This window comes from Pelophylax lessonae (genome assembly GCF_965119305.1).
Source record: "Pelophylax lessonae genome assembly, chromosome: 4".
NCBI classification, from domain to species: Eukaryota; Metazoa; Chordata; class Amphibia; order Anura; family Ranidae; genus Pelophylax; species Pelophylax lessonae.
The window spans coordinates 305858464-305878257 of NC_138771.1; the positions used below are offsets into that span (position 1 = coordinate 305858464).

General features: G+C 42.1%; 1 protein-coding gene across 2 annotated transcripts in view; it reads right to left on the minus strand.

Annotated features, from left to right (window-relative positions):
* NR1H4 (nuclear receptor subfamily 1 group H member 4) overlaps positions 1–19794 on the minus strand; it is a 150558-nt gene that overhangs the window by 37395 nt on the left and 93369 nt on the right. For both annotated transcript variants that reach the window (XM_082254748.1, XM_082254749.1), the window contains 2 exons: positions 13315–13455; positions 8264–8397 (listed from right to left, as the gene is read on the minus strand). In XM_082254748.1, coding sequence (XP_082110874.1) covers positions 8264–8397; positions 13315–13455 — 275 coding nt within the window. The remainder of the gene's footprint in view (positions 1–8263; positions 8398–13314; positions 13456–19794) is intronic.

Here is a 19794-nt window from a genome sequence, read left to right on the forward strand (position 1 = left end):
TCGCGGTAGTGTGAACCGGCTCTTAGGGTTCGATGACTAAAATAAACTGGGGGATAGAATGTTTCCAAGTGTCACAGTATATCTGCTGGAAAACCTGCATCCATTAATTATCAATCGGATTATGTGTGTAGGATGACAGCTTGTAGCGAAAAGAGAGTTACCAGCACACTCTTTCAGAAAGGTGCAAGTTTGTACACTGCCTGTGATGTAATCACCCACCAATGTGACATTAAGATAGTTGATGGTGTTAGCATGGCTTTCATGGTTAAACTCCAGATTAAGATGTTATCATTAACATAGGATACGAAAAATGATAAGTCCGCAATGCTACTGTCCCATACCAATATGAGATCATCTATAAATTTGCCATACCATTGGATGGCTTCTGTATAAGGATTGGAATGAGAAAACAAGAACAGTTCCTCCCATCAACCATTGTACAAATTGGCCAGGGAAGGTGAAAAATTGGCTCCCATAGAGGCTCCTTTGCCCTGCAAGTAATACAATTGATCAAAAATAAAATAATTATGCTGTGACAAAAATGAAACAGACAGAACCAAAAATTCCTTTAGCTCTGCACTATATGTACTATAGCTGTGCAGGTAAAAATGGACAGCCTCAAGTGCCAAGTCATGTGGAATACATGAGTACAGGGACTTGACATCCAAAGAGGCCCAGAAAAAAGGCCTCCTGCCACTGGATGTCATGCGTGTGTAATAGAACATAAGCGGTATCTCTAATATAGCCTGGAAGCCTTTTGACCTAGGGTTGCAGATACCAATCCATCCATGCTCCAAGTTTTCTCAAGCAGGGAGCCGATGCCTGCAACAATCGGTCGTCTCTTGATAGGGATCTCATCCTTATGGACTTTAGGTAAGTGGTGAAATACCGGAGTAACTGGAAACTCCACCATCAGGGAATCATCTACCTTCGATGTTAATACTCCCATCTCCTTGCCCACATCTAAATGTTGAGATAGTTGTTGTTGAAATATTTTGGTGGGATCTGACTTTAACCACTTAAGCCCCGGAAGATTTTACCCCCTTCCTGACCAGGGGGTATTTTGCGATTCGGCACTGCGTGACTTTAACGGACAATTGCGCGGTCGTGCCATGCTGTATCTAAACGAATTTGGCGTCCTTTTTTTCCCACAAACAGAGCTTTCTTTTGGTGGTATTTGATCACCTGTGCGATTTTTTGATCATGCGCTATAAACAAAAAAAGAGCGTCAATTTTGCAAAAATAACAATATTTTTCACATTTTTTTATATGAAATTCCCCCAAAAAAAATGTAAAAAACAAAATTTTTTAAAATTTTCAGCCAATTTGTTTTATGCTACCTATGTTTGGTAAAAAATCGCAAAAAGCGTATTTTGATTGGTTTGCGCAAAAGTTATCGCGTTTACTAACATAGGGAAAGATTTTTGTCATTTTTGTTGTTTTTTTTTTTTAACGCGTAATGGCGGCAATCTGCGATTTTTTTGCGGTACTGCGACATTGCGGCGGACAGATCGGACCCTTGACTGCCATTTTTGACACTTTTGGGGTTACCAGTGACATTTCTACAGTAATCAGTGCTATACATATGCACTGTTACTGTAAAAATACACTGGCAGTGAAGGGGTTAACTTTTTTATAAAGGGAGGGGCTATGTGTGTCCCTAGGGGCGTGCTTTCTACTGTGATTGGCTGTGGCTTCAGATGTATGAACGGTGATCAACGGTTCTACATAGTAGAACCGTATGATCATCATTCATACACAGGGGAGAATGACAGGCAGCTTGTTTACACATTCTCCCTCTCCCCCGCCGATCGCAGAGTGACCGGCGGACATCGGGTCCGCCGGTCACACGCGCGGGGGGGTCCGTGACCACGCGGGAGCGGGAGCGCGCCTCCGGGGGCGCGCGCTCGCTCCCTAGACCCTCACAAGGAAGCGACGTAGACCTACGTCAGTTTGCCTGTGAGGGGCTGACCGCCGACATAGATAGTCGTGCGGCGGTCGGCAAGTGGTTAAGGCACGGTATGTGGAAGTGTCGCTTAACTGTCGCATAGCCTCCCGCCTGTATTACTCAGAAGAGAGGATTACCAACGCTCAACCCTTATCTGCTTCCTGTATTACCATATCTTTTCTCATTTTCAGACATGTGAGGGCTCACCTTTCAGATTTATTTAGGTTGTTTCTAGAAGGGCTGGAGTTAGTGACAGATTTACTATTCAATTCAAAGGGATCCCTTTCTACTAGTTGTTGAAACATTTCAGCAGGGAGCATCGATAGTTTCAAAAAACTATTAGATGGGCACCTTAAAGACCACAACATACAGGGGTATTCAATGTACGGTTAACAGCAAACACACACACACTTCATAGGTTGAACTAGATGGACTGATGTCTTTTTTCAACCTCCGAAAATATGTAACTATGTAACTGGTGAGCTTCTTGTATTGATGAGATAAAAATATTTATAACCTTTATAAGTATTATTCCTTTCCACACCATACATTCCACCAAAAGAATCAGATTGCGGCCTCTCAAAAATAGACCTTGCTTGGAGGTCCTCAAAATTAAAAGTATCAAAAGAGTATCCATTTAAATAGGGTAGAGTAGTAAAACATGAGAGCATCTGTCTATAAATAGCATTTTCTTTTTGTGCTGGGAGCTTGGTACTTTGTGGTTCTGGTGAGGGACCTACATGATTTAGGAGCAGAGAAGCCCCAAAGCACAGGATGAGGATAGTATGCAGAATAGATGCAGTAAAGGGAAAAAACAGTTTAAGACTTAATAGGAGGAGTGTAGTTTAAAAATGTTAGGGGCATAAAGTAAGTAATAGAATAGGGGGTGTCAAACTCAATTTTATCACAGGCCACAGTATGGTTGCCCTCAAAGGGCCAGTTGTATCTGGGGTGCACTACGTACAGAGTACAGAGTACAGAATTCAGGATTACGCTTACGTACAGAGTGAAAAGTTCAGGAGTGTGTTATGTAGAGTGCAGAGCTCAGGGGGTGTGCTATGTACAGAGAGCAGGGTGTGCAACCCCCAACCCCCCCCCCCCCAAAGCTTTCTTTCATCTTTCACTCCTACCCGTCATGGCTCTAGTACCTCCACTTGCTCGCTCTCTCTCTTTCTCTCTCTGGAGTTCTGTCTCCGTCATGCCCTGCTTTGAGGACGTGCAGGGATCTGTTAGATCTGGGATCCACTGAGCAAAGCTGTCCTTTGTAAACACAGAAGGCTTCTTTGTTTACAAGTGACAGCTGGGAGCGAGAGCTAAGGATGAGAGCCAGAGGTGGTGGGATGGAGTTTAACCATGTTACAGCTACAAAACTGGGTGCGAGGGCCACATGACAAGGTCTGGTGGGCTGGATTAGTCCCAAAGACCTTGTAATTGACATATGTGTATTGGAATGTGGAAGGGATTAAAAGGAAACTATAATGCTATTTATATTTATTTATAAGTATAAATAATTATATTTTATTGTATTTATAATTCGATTTTAGGCTCCGTTCACATCTTAGCGTATGGATCACGGGCAGAACCGCTGCGGTTCCGCCCGCGATCCGGAGATTATTGCAAATCGCGGGACGCCCGTGCATTGCCCGTTGATTTGCAATAGACCCCCAAACGCTGAGCGATGTTGCCGCGATTTCCGCCTGCCGAATCGCGGTAACATCGCGCAAAAAAAAAACGCGGGACGCATTACGACCAAAAAAGTACAAGAGCTTCTTTGGATCGTATTGCGTCCCGCGATTTTTTTTGCGCGATGTTACCGCGATTCGGCAGGCGGAAATCGCGGCAACATCGCTCAGCGTTTGGGGGTCTATTGCAAATCAACGGGCAATGCACGGGCGTCCCGCGATTTGCAATAATCTCCGGATCGCGGGCGGAACCGCGGCGGTTCTGCCCGTAATCCATACGCTAAGATGTGAACGGAGCCTTAGTTGTTTTTTATTTATTTATATTTCTTTTTAACTGCTGTTTTTCATTCATTATATTAATTACATAAATATGTACATAATTTAGGACAAAGGATATTTAAAGCTCTATGACTTAACTAACCAGACAGCAGAGCAGACAAAGCTTAATAACAGTTACAGTATTTATATGTTGAATATGTGCCTTACCCATGTAGGGCAAAGCAACGGGTATACATAAAATTACACTGGGTCACTTTTACTCAATTACCCAAGAAGTGTGGATTTATGTACCTTTCTGGAAGTCCGTGTATTAAAAAGCCACCACATCTCTGGGTAGAAAGAAAGGTATTTATGTGCAGATGGAAAAGAAGGCAGTAAAGTGAACCTGTTGCTTTTGAATGCATAGGCCAAAGGATCATGGCCTTCTACAATTAAAACAACTTGTTCAAAAACGCTTGTGTTGGCAGTAAAGTGAACCTGTTGCTTTTCAATGCATAGGCCAAAAGATTATGGCCTTCTACAATTAAAACAACTTGTTCAAAAACGCTTGTGCGGCAATCTATATGAATTCTAAAGCAAGTCTCAAAAAATAATTTTTGTATACTAACATTACTTAGTAAACACATATTATGTAAAGCAATGGATCTGCTAAGTGCTACCTGTTTAGCTGTCAGTTGCCAGACATGCTGGGTGTCATATCTTACAACTGCACAGACTCCCAAGATCCATCAGAATGAACAGCAGAGATGCTTGGTTCAGCACACTCCTGAACCCTGCACTCTATACGTAGCATACTCCTGAACCCTGGACTCTGTACATAGCCCACTCCTGAACTCCGAAATCTGTACACTGCGCACTCCTGAATTCTGCACTCTATATGTACCACACTCCCGAATTCTGCACTCTGCACATAGCCCGCTCCTGAACCCCACACTCTGTACCTTGCACACTCCTGAATTCTGTCGTGAAGTAGCGAACTCCTGAATTCTTCACTGTACTTCTGAACCCTGCACTCTGTACACTGCATACTCCTGAACCACCCTGCAGGCTGTACACTGCATACTCCTGAATTCTGCACTATGTACATAGTCCGCTCCTGAACCCTGCACTCTGTACACTGCATACTTATGAATTCTGTAGCAAAGTAGTGAACTCCTGAATTCTGCACTCTATACATAGCACACTCTTGAACTCTGTACACTGTGCACTCCTGAACCCTGCACTTTGTACACTGCACTCTGTATGTAGCACACTCGTGAACTCTGCACTCTGTATGTGGCACACTCCTGAACCCTGCACCCTGTACATAGCACACTCCTGAACCCTGCACTCTGTATGTGCCCCACTCCTGAACTCTGCACTCTGCACACTCTTGAACCCTACACTCTGTACAAAGCACACTCCCGTACCCTGCACTCTGTAGACTGCGCACTCCTAAACCCTGCACTCTGTACATAGCACACTTCTGAACCCTGACTTCTGTACATAACACACTCCTGAGCTCTTTACTCCTGAACTCTGCATTCTGTACACAGGCACCCTCCAACTTACTGCATTTTGACCAGACCTACCATTTGCTGCCGTGTAAAGTGGGGGGCGTCGATGAGGTCCTTCACCTATTCTTTAAGAAACAAATCCTGCATGCAACCTTATGCACCATCGCATGTTGCAATACACTGCAGTGTGTTTTGCTGCATAAAAATGCAGACATGCTGCTTAATTATGCAACACACACCACCACACATGTATAGTGTCAACAGAGTATTTAGAAAATAATTGTTTTCTATGATCCCTTGCGTTGAGCTTGCTATGATCAATACTTATCAATGCAGCTCAATGCACCTGGAGTGAAGGAGTCCCAAAGGAAATGTAAAAATAAATGAAAATGAATATAAAATAATTTGATAGGCAATTTTGTAAAGTTTAAGTTGTACAACAGCAACTGTTGAATGAACTGATGAATAAAATTTGTATGCATGCTGTATGTTATTTCCATCTCACTGACACTAGGACAAATAGATTCTAATAAGCCCTAATGGCCCTAAAATTGCTCATAATAAAGAATAGTAAGCTACACATAGCTATCTAGCAAATGTAAATATAATGCCAAAAATCTTAAACCACTGCTTGGTCTTGGCATATGTGCTGCAGCTCAGTTTCAGGGTATTGGCAATATTCTTATAGCCTAGGCCACCTTTATGTAGAGCAACAATTTTTTTTTTCCAATCCTTCTCTTTTCCATGAGGTGCCATGTTGAACTTCCAGTGACCAGTATGAAAGAGTGAGAGCAATAACACCAAATTTACCGCACCTGCTTGTCATTCACACCTGAGACCTTGTAACAATAACGAGTCAGATGACACCAGGGAGGGAAAAATGGCTAATTGGGCCGGATGTGGACATCTTTACAGTTGCCAACGGTTTAGACGATAATGGCTGTGTGTTGAGTTATTTTGAGGGGACAGCAAATTTTCACTGTTATACAAGCTGTACACTCACTACTTTACATTGTAGCAAAGTGTCATTTCTTCAGTGTTGTCACATGAAAAGATATAATAAAATATTTACAAAAAATGTGAGGGGTGTAGTCACTTTTGTGAGATACTGTATAATGGTTGGCTTGTATTTAAATGCATTTTTCTGACCACTGATAACAAAGTCACATGCTATTTTACTATTGACTTCAGCGTCATGAACACCATTTTATAGAACTCTATTAGCTTGTCATTTGTCAAAAATAAATACAGTAGCCCAGAAACAGGAATGCACACTATTTGTTCATCACTATACCAATCATATGGAGATGTCATGTGTCTGTTTTGCTATGTTCTTTGGTTTTATTGTCTGTGTGACATACATTTAGTAGGAATGCAATATAGCTGAAACTTAGAGAATATGTCTGTTTTACTGTTTTTTTTATTTTTATTGCCTAGACTGAGTCAATGTGATGTACATCTAGCAAGAATACAATGTACACTATATTGTCAAAAGTATTGGGACTCCTGCCTTCAAACGCACATGACCTTTAATGGCATCCCAGTCTTAGTCCGTAGGATTCAATATTGAGTTGGCCCACCCAATGGGATTCCCCATGTCTGGAACGCACGGCCCCGCCCACAATGAGAGTCAGACTGAGTCGTGCGTTCCAGGCACGCCGACGAGCACATTAATTCAGCGAGGAATACGCAAGTCCACCAACAGGGGAGCGCCGCCATCAGCAGGAAGACAGGGGACAGGATGGAATAATCTGTCTGCTCCAAAAGAAATTTGCGATGTTTGGCACCTCACTCCTGCGCTCAGAATCAAGGCTCTCAGGCTACTTCTGTCACGGGACTCATACTTGGCATCCTCAATGGCTAAAACTTGCTGCCCTCTACGACCGGGGTGGTCGACATAGCACTGTAAACACAAACATAAAAGAAGGGCGCACCAGCCTAGGCTGGTGCGTCCTTCTTTTGTGTTTGTGTTTACAGTGGAATAATCTGTCCCCTGTGTGCCTCGGGGGGAAAGAGAGAAAGCTGTGGAGGAACAGCGAGCAAGTGTACTACTAAACCACAGATGCAATGTTTACAAATGATCATCAAATTAGTACATGGAATGAAAAGCAAATTAGGAAACAGGATTACAAATAATAGGAAACTTATATTGATCTTGGATTGCATTTAAACAAATCCAAGCGTGTTATATATACTATAATAAGCACATCAAGTCAGATATGTATAGGAAGCTATGGAATTTAACCAGCAGTATAGATATCTCTGTTCAAAAGGATTAAATTCAATAAATTCAATAAAGGAACATATTCCTAAAGATGAACATATGAATGAATGAATGAATGAATGAATGAATGAATGAATAGCCAAATATTGTGCCCCCTGCAACAAAGATAATAATATGACTTACCACTATTAATGTGTGTGCTACTGATCACTGCTGTATGGAAAGTGTCTGAATTTTCTGTACAGCAGCAATCATCAGCACAGGCAATAGTAGAAGTGAATAATTAATACCTTCTTTGCAAGACCAAACTTCCTGCAGACACCTCTGACAGTGGGATATTCTAGGAAAATAATTCCATTTTAGGGTGTTTGCATTATATAATTATGTACAAACAAAAATGCTTGTGTGTTGGAGTCGAAATATTATAATTTTGATTGTTAGCATATGCCCAATATCCATCTGAAACTTTTCATAAGTCTTGGCATTTAAATAAACGTATATATCCCATCCCCAAAACTGATCAAAGAATTCCATTTCTGGATTCTGCAGGGTACAACAGTAGTATACGCTTCAATATACCCCTACTGATAATGCCAACCACAGACAAAATTTTGGATAGTGCAAAAAAACCCACCCTGTTTGTTCTTGTGGTAGATGTCACTTGCTTTAATTCGAATCCCTCATAGTCTTCATTGAAGGATTTTTCGGAAGGGAGTTTTATGTTTTTTCGTAGTCTTTTTGACTTACATTGAATTTCTGTTAGCAAGCCTGCAATGATAAAAGGTTACCACAATTAGAACAACATTTGTGATTCGCCCCTTTTGTCTTTGTTTTACATTTTAGATGTGTTTTTGCTGTGCTAGATACTGACGTCAAATAATATAACACATATAGAATTTTTTCAGCATTTTGTTTTGGTTTCCACTTGGGCATTGCAGTGTGTTGCCATTTGTTCTGAAACACACTGTCAGATCATCTCAACTTCAAAATTACAAAAATCAAACTAGAAAATCCATATCATCATCTTAATCAGGAAAATTTGGGATATATTGGGGATGGCCTACACACATAAGAATATTTGCTTGTTTACTCCTTTAAAGTCCAATGAAACTTGCAGTTTAAATTTGTTAACTACATTTCAGGTGAATTAAAATCAAAGGTGTGGAAAGTTTTATTTTAAAAAAAGCCCTAATTTGAATAGAAAAGCTTGTCCCCTGCTAGCATACTGCAGAGTGGAACCCTTGCTTCCAGTGGGCAATCAGTGGGCAACATGAGCTAGAGCATTGAGCTAGAGATCTGACTTGGTACGAAGCATATCAAACCTCTACAGACAGACCACACAGAGAACAAGCGTCCCACTCTAAATTTGGAAGGGCATAGGCTTTTCTTCGCTGGCTGTGACTGAATTTTGCTTTTTGCTGCACTGGGGAATAGAGATAGAGCAGTGAGGTGACTATAAGAAGAAGAAAGTTGAAAAAAGAAGCAACAGTGTGGACAAAGGGAAAGGAATGGGGAAGGAGGAAATACTAAGTGAAATAAATAGGGCATGACAGAGAATAGCATTTGCACATGAGGGTAGGGTTACCCTGAACTAGGCAAGACAAAAGTCTTTAAGACATTGGGGGAGATTTACCAAAACTGGTGTACTCAAAATCTGGTGAAGCTCTGCATGGTAGCCAATCAGCTTCTAACTTCAGCTTGTTCAATTAAGCTTTGGCAATAACACCTAAAAATTGATTGCTTTCTTTGCAGAACTGCACCAAATTTTGCACTCTCTGCATTTAGTTAATAACCCCAGTTAAATAATTGTTTAAATACACCTTGAATGTATTTAGCTGATTTAAACTGAAGATTCAATTGGGCTTTCAAGCTTGTGTAGAGCCATTTTTTTTTCTAGCATAGGGAATGGTGAAAAACCTCTATTGGGTTATTTTTTTTTGCTGTCCGTGTCCCGATGGTGTCATTTCTCTTCACTTTTATATATAGGGGTGTGTGGCGCGCTTTTAGAAGTGGAGATGGTGATTAAAATAAATGTGCTTAGGATAAATAAATAAATAATATGTTCTGTGGTGAGGTAGGTGTGTTGGTTAGTTCTGCAATGCCTATTAAAACATTCAACTCAATTAAGAACTTTCCAAAATTAAAATAATTTTCCACAATAGTGCCAAGTGTTATCAATTGTAAAGTGCTGAGTGCTTATAATCTTCAATCACTGAATAACTTAATCAATTATTGTGTGTAAAACTTCAATCAATGAGTGAATTCCAATACATAAATCAATAAATAAATACCATCAGTGCATAAAAAATTATTTCCAAACTTCAGTATATATCCATATGTAAAATGAATAAATTAAATCTTAAATTAATAAAGTGCAGTCTTCAGTGAATGTCCATATATACTTTTCACCGCAAAAAAATCTGTGCTAGTATATTCAGCTGTGCAATTTCCTTATAAAAACAAGGGTGCATCCATGCAAATAATCAGGGTGAAGTGACTCGTTCCTCCACCAGGTGTCACCTATGGGTGTCCTAACTTCTCACCTCAATAGCTTGAAACAATCGCCTGAATATATATTAGCCCTCTCTTCACTTACTGACCTAGAGATGCAACAAAAAATGGGAAGAAATCTCTCCAAAGTGAAAATAATTTGCATCTTAGAGGGCAGAGAATTTTACCCACTCTTTTCTGTGATGATAACTCTAAAATGTTGGATTTCCCATCACTTTCTGTCTCAGTAACAACGGTCTGTCACCTAGACAAATGGAGACATAGACAGCAAGAAAAACAGGGGGTCTAACGTTTCCCTTCTCATGATAAAACAAAAAATAAATTTTGCCTTAACATACACTTTATCATTTTATATGATAAATACCCTTCATGACATTAATTAATGCATAAAACTACCTATAGGCTATAAGCTCTAGCCCACAGCAGGAATCTCCAAATTACTTCCCTCCATTTGCAAAATTATAGTAGCTTCCCCAACATCTACAACTCCCCCCACTCCAGTCTCCATTGCAGGTTCCACCAACTGTGTTAATATTGTAGCATCATTGGTTGCTAAGGCCATCAATGTCCTAACAACCAATCAGTGCTAGTCCTAGCATTCACAGGTGGATAGCATTTCCTCTTTCAACACCTGCTCTACCTGTTGCTACAGTCATGCTGTAAGTTTGCGAGGAAAGATATACTTTCCTATCTATTTACTAATTCTGGCAGCATAAGGATTAATAGTCATCAATACTGATTGAGAGAGCGAAGTCTCGACTTAGGCTGTCAATACATGAGTTTGTTTTTTCAATCAGCCAGTGAGATGACTGAAAAAAAAACTAAATGGATTGCCCCATCCACACCATCGTTGTGGATAGAAGAATCCTTCCCACAGTGCAATTGTATTCTGATGGCAGGGACTCTTCCACTGTCAGAATACACTGATTAGTGCTGCAGAAAATTGGTTGCATTGCTGATTGATCAAAAATTTTCCAACAAGCACATTTATGAGAAGTAGTTCATTAAAGAGAAGCTCCAGGCTCCTGTCAAAAAATTAAAAGTTAGCAGCTACTAAAACTGTAGCTGTTGACTTTCAAACCACTAGCCGACTGCTCACAGTGATATTACTGTGGCAGTGCGGCTCCCCTGGGTCCAGCTAAGTAGACCTACGTCGCAGGACTCCTAGTGGTCTTGGGGGCACTTGCCCGCCGCCGGAGGCTCGCTCCCGCTGTGTTTAGACACAGCGGTAGTCGGGCCGGGGGAGGAAAGGCAGCGATCACCGCCTCCCTTCCCCGATCATCGGGGAAAGTGTGAGAAGACCCGCCTGCTTATGTAAACAAAGCAGGCGGATCTTCTTAGTGACAGGTATGGAGAGATCACAGGATTCAGCATAGTTGAACCTGTGATCTCTGTGTCTATCACAGAACCCCCCCCCCCCCCACACACGTCAGTAAGCATGAGGCATACATTTAACCCCTTGATCACCAACAGTGTTAACCCCTTCCCTGCCAGTGTCATTATTACAGTAACAGTGCATATATATATATAGCACTGATTACTGTAGTAATGTCACTGATCCCCCCAAAAGTGTAAAAAATGTCAGTTAGGGGTTCGATCTGTCCACTGCAATGTCACAGTCCCGTAAAAAATCGCAGATCGTGGCCTTTACTAGTAAAAAAAAAAAACAATAAAAATGACATAAATCTTTCCCGTAGTTAGTAAACGCGATAACTTTTGCGCAAACCAATCAAAATACGCTTATTGCAATTTTTTTTTTTACCAAAAATATGTAGCAGGAAAAAATTGGCCTAAAATGTTAAAAAATTTTGATTTTTAAATTTTTTTGGGGGGAATGTTATATAGCAGAAAGTGAAAAATATTGTTTTATATTTTTATATATATGAGTTCTCATCTATATATGACAACTCCCCAACCTTTAAAGTCCTACTGAGTTGGAGTGCAATGCGGAGAGGCCTTAGGACCCCCAACATTGTTCTCTATTTTTTTTTCCATAGTTTTCTGGGACCTGTCATGTGTCCCAGAAGACCGTGGGGAGTGAGAAGGGACGGAAGAACTTCTGATTGCTTCGGCAATTGGAGCGAAAGTGGGAGCGGGTACATGTCAAAATCAGGTACCTGTACCCCCCCCCCCCCCCTCTTCCCCAAACATGCCATTACTGAAAGAGGAGAGGGGGGGGGAAGCCCTAAAGTGGAACTTCCCCTTTTGGGTGGATCTCCGCTTTAAATCGACTTCTCTTAAACGGGAACTGCCATAGATGGATTGAAATTTGGCTTTTTTTCATTTATTTTAGTTTATTTACTCATTTATAAATCTGATTTTTTTCCGGCCCACAAATATTTGTAAAATGTATGATGTGGCCCTCATACTGAAAGGTTTGGAGATCCCTGGTCTAGAGGATTGTCACACATCAAGTCATGATTTAGCTATCCCCAAGCTAAGATCTGCAGAATACTGAAAACATGTATGCTCATCTTGGAGCGACACACGCATTGTTGTTAGAGAGGTATGTAAAGGAAAAAGGATTTATTTTTTATTTTATTTATTTTATTCCCACTGAACCATGGCCACCATGAGATATTTTGGAGTAAATTTTTGCTGGATCATGCATTTGTCATTAAATATCCATTATGGGACAAAAAAAAAAAATCAAATGAAAATATCTCCATTACCATGCTATTTATTTTATCACAGCATTATTGGGAGTGTTAGATCAGTCTATGCCATGTTTTTACATACAACAAGAAAATCTTATCCATGATAACATTATCACTGGCCACAAATGTTATCAAGTTATTACCCTGCACTTTGATTAATTTATCTAATGTAAACATACTGCTATGATAAATAAGTGGGAGAAAGATTGTATCAGTAAGGTCTTGTTCGCACTACCCAGCAAGCATTATTGTGCGCTTGTGCGCAGTGTGAACGCATGCTGCTGTGCGCTGCGATGCATTGTTAAAATGCATTTCGGTGATTGTTTTTTTACAAATAAAATGTCTTATCTTTTCACCACACCAACACACTGTGTTGGAGTCAACTGAAGCCACAGGACATAAGGCCAAATACCTTGGACTTGTATTGGGATTATGTTGGGCAGCAACGTCGCTGGTATGAACAAACCAGTAGTAGACACTGCAATGCAGACAGTGGACAATTTATGATAACACTTACATTCAGCAAGCATGCCCATCTCTTTACACTTCCTCAGGCGACATTCTTGGCATTTCCTCCTCATGTACATGTCCATTTCACAGTTACCACCATTCTTACATTTGTAAACAGCATTTTTAGTAATACTTCTTCTGAAAAAACCTGCAGGTTAAAACATAGAATGGAACACTTAGTAGAAGTATTGCTTAGATGGGAACTTCACCTAAAACCGATAATTCAGTTGTTGCTGGCAACTTCCATCTTTTAGAAACTGCAGTAATGGCTTCACCAGAATTCCCAAATTTTCTAGAAGGCCACAGCCATTACAAAGCCAGATCACGGTGTCAAACTTCCCTGGGGGATTTTCTATGATGTAGGTTAAACAGTAAATTGTGAAAACAGAAAATTACAACTTTAGCAGAGGGGCAGAGATACAAATTTCTACCAGGAAATTTCCAGTTTGGGGGGGGGTTAAGAGCAATTGGTTAAAAAAAAATGAAAAAAGGTTTTCATATTCCTTTGGGGGGTTTTTTTTTTAATGTATTTACATTTTTATTTTCACCTTTTTCTTAATTTTGTATTTATTAATTATTTAATCCTAATTAATCTTAGATTCAAGTGGATGAAAACCCTACTCATGAAATCTGACCTGGGTACATACTGTATATCTGTAGTGTTTACTTATCTCTCTCCAAAGTCCTTAGTCCCATGTCTTTCTGCTGCTCCATTCCTCTGTTATCAGCATGATAACTTCTGACAAGCTCTCTGACACAGAAGACAAAAGCAGCTAAAAATTAGTGTCGGGGAAGGGACTTAAGCAGAGAGCTTGTCTATTCATAGCACAGTTCTGCAAGTTTCTTCATTCCTCTGCCTATGTGGAGGGGATGGGTATGTGTCTTTCCTCCAATCAACTCACACACAGTGTATGCCCAGACTCCACACCCACTGCTAAAACAGGAAGAAAAAATTGTAACACATTTGTATGCACTTTCTAAAGAATATTGAAAGCTGAAGAGAGCAGATATACATGTAAAACATATGTAGGGAGATTTGTCGTCTCTGTGTGTCATCTGGGGCTGTTCACTTCACTGGGTATATGTGAGGGTTTACATCCACTTTAACTTACAAGTGCATTCCACTACACTAAGCTGGCAAAAAACTAGGCTCTTATGACAGCATCTCTTAGTAAAATACCTTTGCATGTAAACATAGGCATTCCTGAAGCGATGGGGAGCTGCAGTCGGCATTGAAAATTTTCAGTGCTTTAGGCTTTAGGCTCAACCAACACACGAGGATCATGAACATGAAAAATTGACAGATATTTTAGGCTGGGAACAGTTTTAAAAAAAATAAAAGCCACATGGCTGAAAAAAAATCCTTACCCTAATATTACATAGTTACATAGTAGGTGAGGTTGAATAAAGACAATAGTCCATCCAGTTCAACCTGTGTAGGTGTGTGTGGACGTATTCATTTCCCATACCCCTGAATGTTTCGATCCTTGAGATGTACGTCCAAGAGTCTTTTAAAAATAGCCATACTCCCCGCAGTTACTACCATTTGCAGCAGGGAATTCCACAGTCTTGTAGCCCTTACAGTAAAGAACCCCCTGTGTAGCCTGAGGTTAAATCTCTTCTCCTCGTGTCCTCATGCATTCCTTGCGACTGAATAGTTTTTTTTCTATGTACCCATTGAGATATTTGTAAATCGCTATCATGTCCCCTCTCACGCGTCTCTTCTCCAGGGAGAATAAATCTAGTGTTTCTAAACGCTCTTCGTAATTAAGGTCCTCTAATCCCCTAATAAGTTTTGTTGCCCTTCTCTGTACTCTCTCAAGCTCCAATACATCCCTTCTGAGGACTGGCGACCAGAACTGGACAGAATACTCCAGATGTGGTCGGACCAGAGTTTTATAAAATGGTAGGATTATAGTTTTTTATAATTATATTAAAACTTTATTAATTGAACCAATTGTCTATCTATGACAACACTATGTCTCAAAGTGATGGGGCGTGCCTACATTATAAGGTCAGTGCACAGAGCAATTGTTTTTTTTCTAAAGCTTCTTGCTTGTTGTGGGTAGCTTTAAATTGTGGTGTGCAGGCCATTATTGGTTGTGCCAAATTTAATCTGAAATCAAAAAGTTAGATCAAGTTCAAGAAATTTTAGTTGAATTAATGTACAACCCAAATCCCATCATTAGTCTCAATGAAATACAACATACAAAAATTATCCTACAGTACCTGTGCCCTGGTTTGTAAGCGGAATTAGCTTTAAACAGAGATACAGTAAAACTCATTAAGAATCATTCAGTTAGGCCCCTTTTACACATGTACGACCTGAAAGTTGCGCAACTTTGCCGCACGACTTTGGCGCAACTATAACGCGATTTGAAGCAATGTCTGTGTAATTTTGAGGTCAATGGACCTGAAGACGCATCAAAGTCGAACCAAAGTAGTGCAGGGACTACTTTAAAGTTGACGCGACTTGAAGTCGCACAGATTTGATTGGTACTCATTGGAAATCATGGGGTATGACTCGCCATGCGACTTTGCAGTCTCAAGTTGCAGACAAGTCACACAAGTGTGAAAGGGGCTTAGAGAGTGCAAAGAGGATGTGCAAAGTGCCATAACTGATAGCCACTAATCAGTATTTAGAGAGAATAATATCTAAATAGGTGCCAAGGGTCACTGTAGGATACCTAGTACACCATGAGTTTTCTCACAAGCATTGATTTTGTACAATTTGCAGTTTTCATATGAATCATTTTAAGATTGGATTATCAATCTCTTATTGGTATGCTTGTTTATTTGGTTAATATATTGCTGCATGTTACTCACCACATAGAATATGTCCCAGTACTCACTCCCTCCCTGAATGCCTGTGGGCATAACCAAAGGTGAGGATTGTCATTTCACTGATGTCCCAAAAAAGTTGCAGCTTCCCTCTTTGCTTTATTTTGGGCAAAATAGGGTCAGGGGAGATGGTGGGAGTTAAATGAGCCCTATTATTGGTGTCAAGAGTAGTAATAGCAACTTCCAGTCTTGGTGTCAGTGGCCACAATAAAAATCCCAAGCACTCATGTCATTACTATTTAACTCCTGCCTGTATTGGTGGTCAGTGGCAGTGATATTTAACTCCATTGTTGCAGGTAAGGGTCAGTGAAATTTAACTCCCATGCATTAGTGGTCAGTGGCAGTGAGATTTAACTTCCGCGATTGGTAGTCAGTGGCAGTGAAGTCTGCGCCCCTTGCATGTGCAGTCAGTGGCAGTGATATGTACACTCCCCTGATCACTGGTGGTCATTGGCAGTGCCCCTGCATTGGTTTTCAGTGTTATCTTACCTGACCATTTAATCCTGCATCACTGTCCCTATCCATGATGACATTGAGCTGGGATTATAGTTGGACAGTTGGGCGAAGATCACTCCCTTGACAGAACCAGTATCTCAATACCACATGCAGAAGTACAGTAATGTGGCTACTGGCAACCCGCTACCAATCTGCAAAGTTCAAGTGTCCTGGGTCCTGTAGGAAATGGACACTGCAGGACAGATTCAGAAATCCCAGAAAGTCCCACAGTATCCTGGACTCGTAGCATCTATGCCCCAATGGCAGACTCTGATCTGCCTGCTGAGTGCTAAGTAACCAATAAGATGCTTAGTAGCCCTATAATCAGGGTCGCAATAAGAGAGGACCACTGATCCCCCTGTATGGGCCTGGGCCCCATCAGTTCAACAGGGGGCCCAGACAGCAGAAAAGCAGAAGGAAGGGTAACCTGACAGGAGGGGCAGCATTTACTGCAACTGATCCTTTGCATTTACCACTTGCAGCAGCTGAAAACCAGCTTCTCCTGCTCTCTGTCCTGCCAGCTTTCAGCTGCTGCAGAGGGGAACTACAGGGGGTCAGTTCCAGTAAATGTTGCCCCTGCTGTCCAGATTCCCCTTCCTTCTGCTGCCCAGGCCCCCTTTACAGTGCTGCTGTCTTCCCCTCCTTTCCCTCCCATCAGCTACTGCGGGGGATCATTTCAGGATGGAGAGCGGGAGAAGGAGCCAGTAAATATGTAATTTATTGGCCCCTTCCTTTTCTGAATGAGCACAGTGAGTGAGCAGTGCTGATCCCTCACTGTGTTCAGTGGCGGTTCTACATTAAATTGCTCCCCGGGCGAGACTCCCTCCCGGCGCCCCCCCCCCCCAAAAAAAAAAAAAAAAACATGACAAAAGGCTCTGTGTACAATCCCTGTCTGGAATCTAAGGCAGGTAGTTTCAGTCCTTTTGTTACCTTAGAAATTTTTTAGCTGGGTTAGGTGCCCTTTACTTTAACGGTTACACTTACAGTAAAGCCTCACTTACAAAAACATAAATAAGGATATAAAGCAAAAAATATTTTATGGTAACAAGAATATATACTTTTCATGATAGAGATAGATAGTGATCTAAGACTTCTGAAAAGGGGTTCTCAGTTTCTAGCAGCATGACAAATGATTCCGAGTCCGACCTACCCTAACCTTGCTGCTGCTGTGCTGTGCAGCCTGCACAGTGCAGGTGTGTGAACATAGAAGAGAGAGCGAGAGCAACTTACCTGCAAGTATGTGTAGTGACTACAGTACAGTCAGTGTACACTACTCTCCTCGGCTCCTCCTCCTCGCCTTCCGCGCCGCTGCTGTGTGTGTAGTGTACAGTACTCCTCGGTGGCTCGGCTCCTCCTCCTCGCCTCCCCCCCGCCCTCGCTAGTACTGAGCGCGCCGCCACCGCTGCTGTGTGTGTAGTGTACAGTACTCCTCGGCGGCTCGGCTCCTCCTCCTCGCCTCCCCCCCGCCCCCGCTAGTTCTGAGCGCGCCGCTGCTGTGTGTGTGTACTCTCCTCGGCTCCTCCTCCTCGCCTCCTCCCCCCGCTAGTTCTGAGCTGCATTATGCACAATCCCCGTTCCAGCCGCCGGCTCCTTCAGCAGAAGGGGCGGCAGCGGCGCCGCATCCCACAGCAAAGGTGATTTTCTTTTTCTCCATGACCACCACCACCAGGTTAGTGCCGAGTGCCGCCCCCCCACGTGATGCCGCCCCGGGCGGCTGCCCTGTTCGCCCGTGCCCAAAACCGCCACTGACTGTGTTCATTCATAACTGAAGCATAGTAAACTGTGTTTACTTTGATTTAGTTTGTGAATGAACAGCAAGACTGTACAGAGCTCTTTCTGTTCATTCATTCATAGCTAAAGCTGTAGACACAGTCCTCAATCACTTTCTCTGTCCTGAAAGTAAGACATCAGGGGTCTGTTTAGAACCCTGATATTTTGCCAAAGCCCCTCAACAGGGCTATTTAGTGTAAAAAATAATTACACATTTTTAGAAAAATATATAAAAAATGTAAAACACATAATCAAGGGCTTATTCTGATGGGTTCTGTGTGCAGTTTGTTTGCTGAAGCCTCCTGTTACTCTATGGGAAAGCAGCAGCTGCACAAACACAGCCACAGGCCCTAATTAGACAGGTGTGCAGGTGTGGGTGAGTAGCCCCGAATGTACACTGTCTATGTTTGGGACCGTACACCCGCACCCACATGCCTGTCAAATTAGGGCCTGCGATTGTGCTCGTACAGGTGTTGCATAACATAGGCTTCCTGCACACAGCTCCAGCCACATTAAAAAAAAATCCACACTGTACAGGTCACATCACCCATATGAATGAGCCCCAATGCACACAGAGCTTTATTCATTAACTCAATAAAAATGTTTATCTTATAGATATATCAGGAATTTTATAAGTTATGTTGTGTTTGCGTCCACCTTAATGACCTTAGTGTATGTTAAGCGAAAATAACATTTTGATATTTGCTGGGGCACTCCAGCACAAATAAGGCCTCAGCGTAAGCACTCTGTTGTTGCTGGCTACCGCCATTTCTTTTTAAAATATCCAGACTAACAAAAAAAAAAGTTTTTCCAATGCATGATATGTGTTCAAACATAATTTCAAATAAGGTAAGAGGCAGTGGCGTCGGCAGGGGGGGGCTGACAGGGGCTATAGCCCCGAGTGTCCCTTTGAAAAGCCCCAAGTCTCCTCATCAAGTTAAAAAACTGTTAGCCCCGAGCCTTCTCCACCCCCTCACCTGGCTGGCTGACTGGCGCTGTGTACTCCTTCTCTGCTCCGCCCGGTCGTTCTTCCTTCCTTCTCGCCTGAAGCCACGGAGCCGCTGACACACTGGTTGCTAACCTGCCGCTTAGCATCTAGCAACCAGTGACGTCAGTACAGGAGCGTCACGTGAGGTGACTCACGTGACAGCAGCAGCAGCAGAGCGCGCGGCGGCGGTGTTCCGTGAGAATTACCTACCCCGTGAGAATTACCTACCCCTCGTCACTTCCGGCCAGAAAGAGCTGAGCAGCGCAGCACTGCGCATGCTCAGAGCCCCGGATACGTGATGGAAGAATAGAGGAGCTTACTAGTGCGCAAGCGCACTAGTATGAAACGATCACGGTGTACCGTGAGAAAAACCTACCGACGCGGCGCTTACAT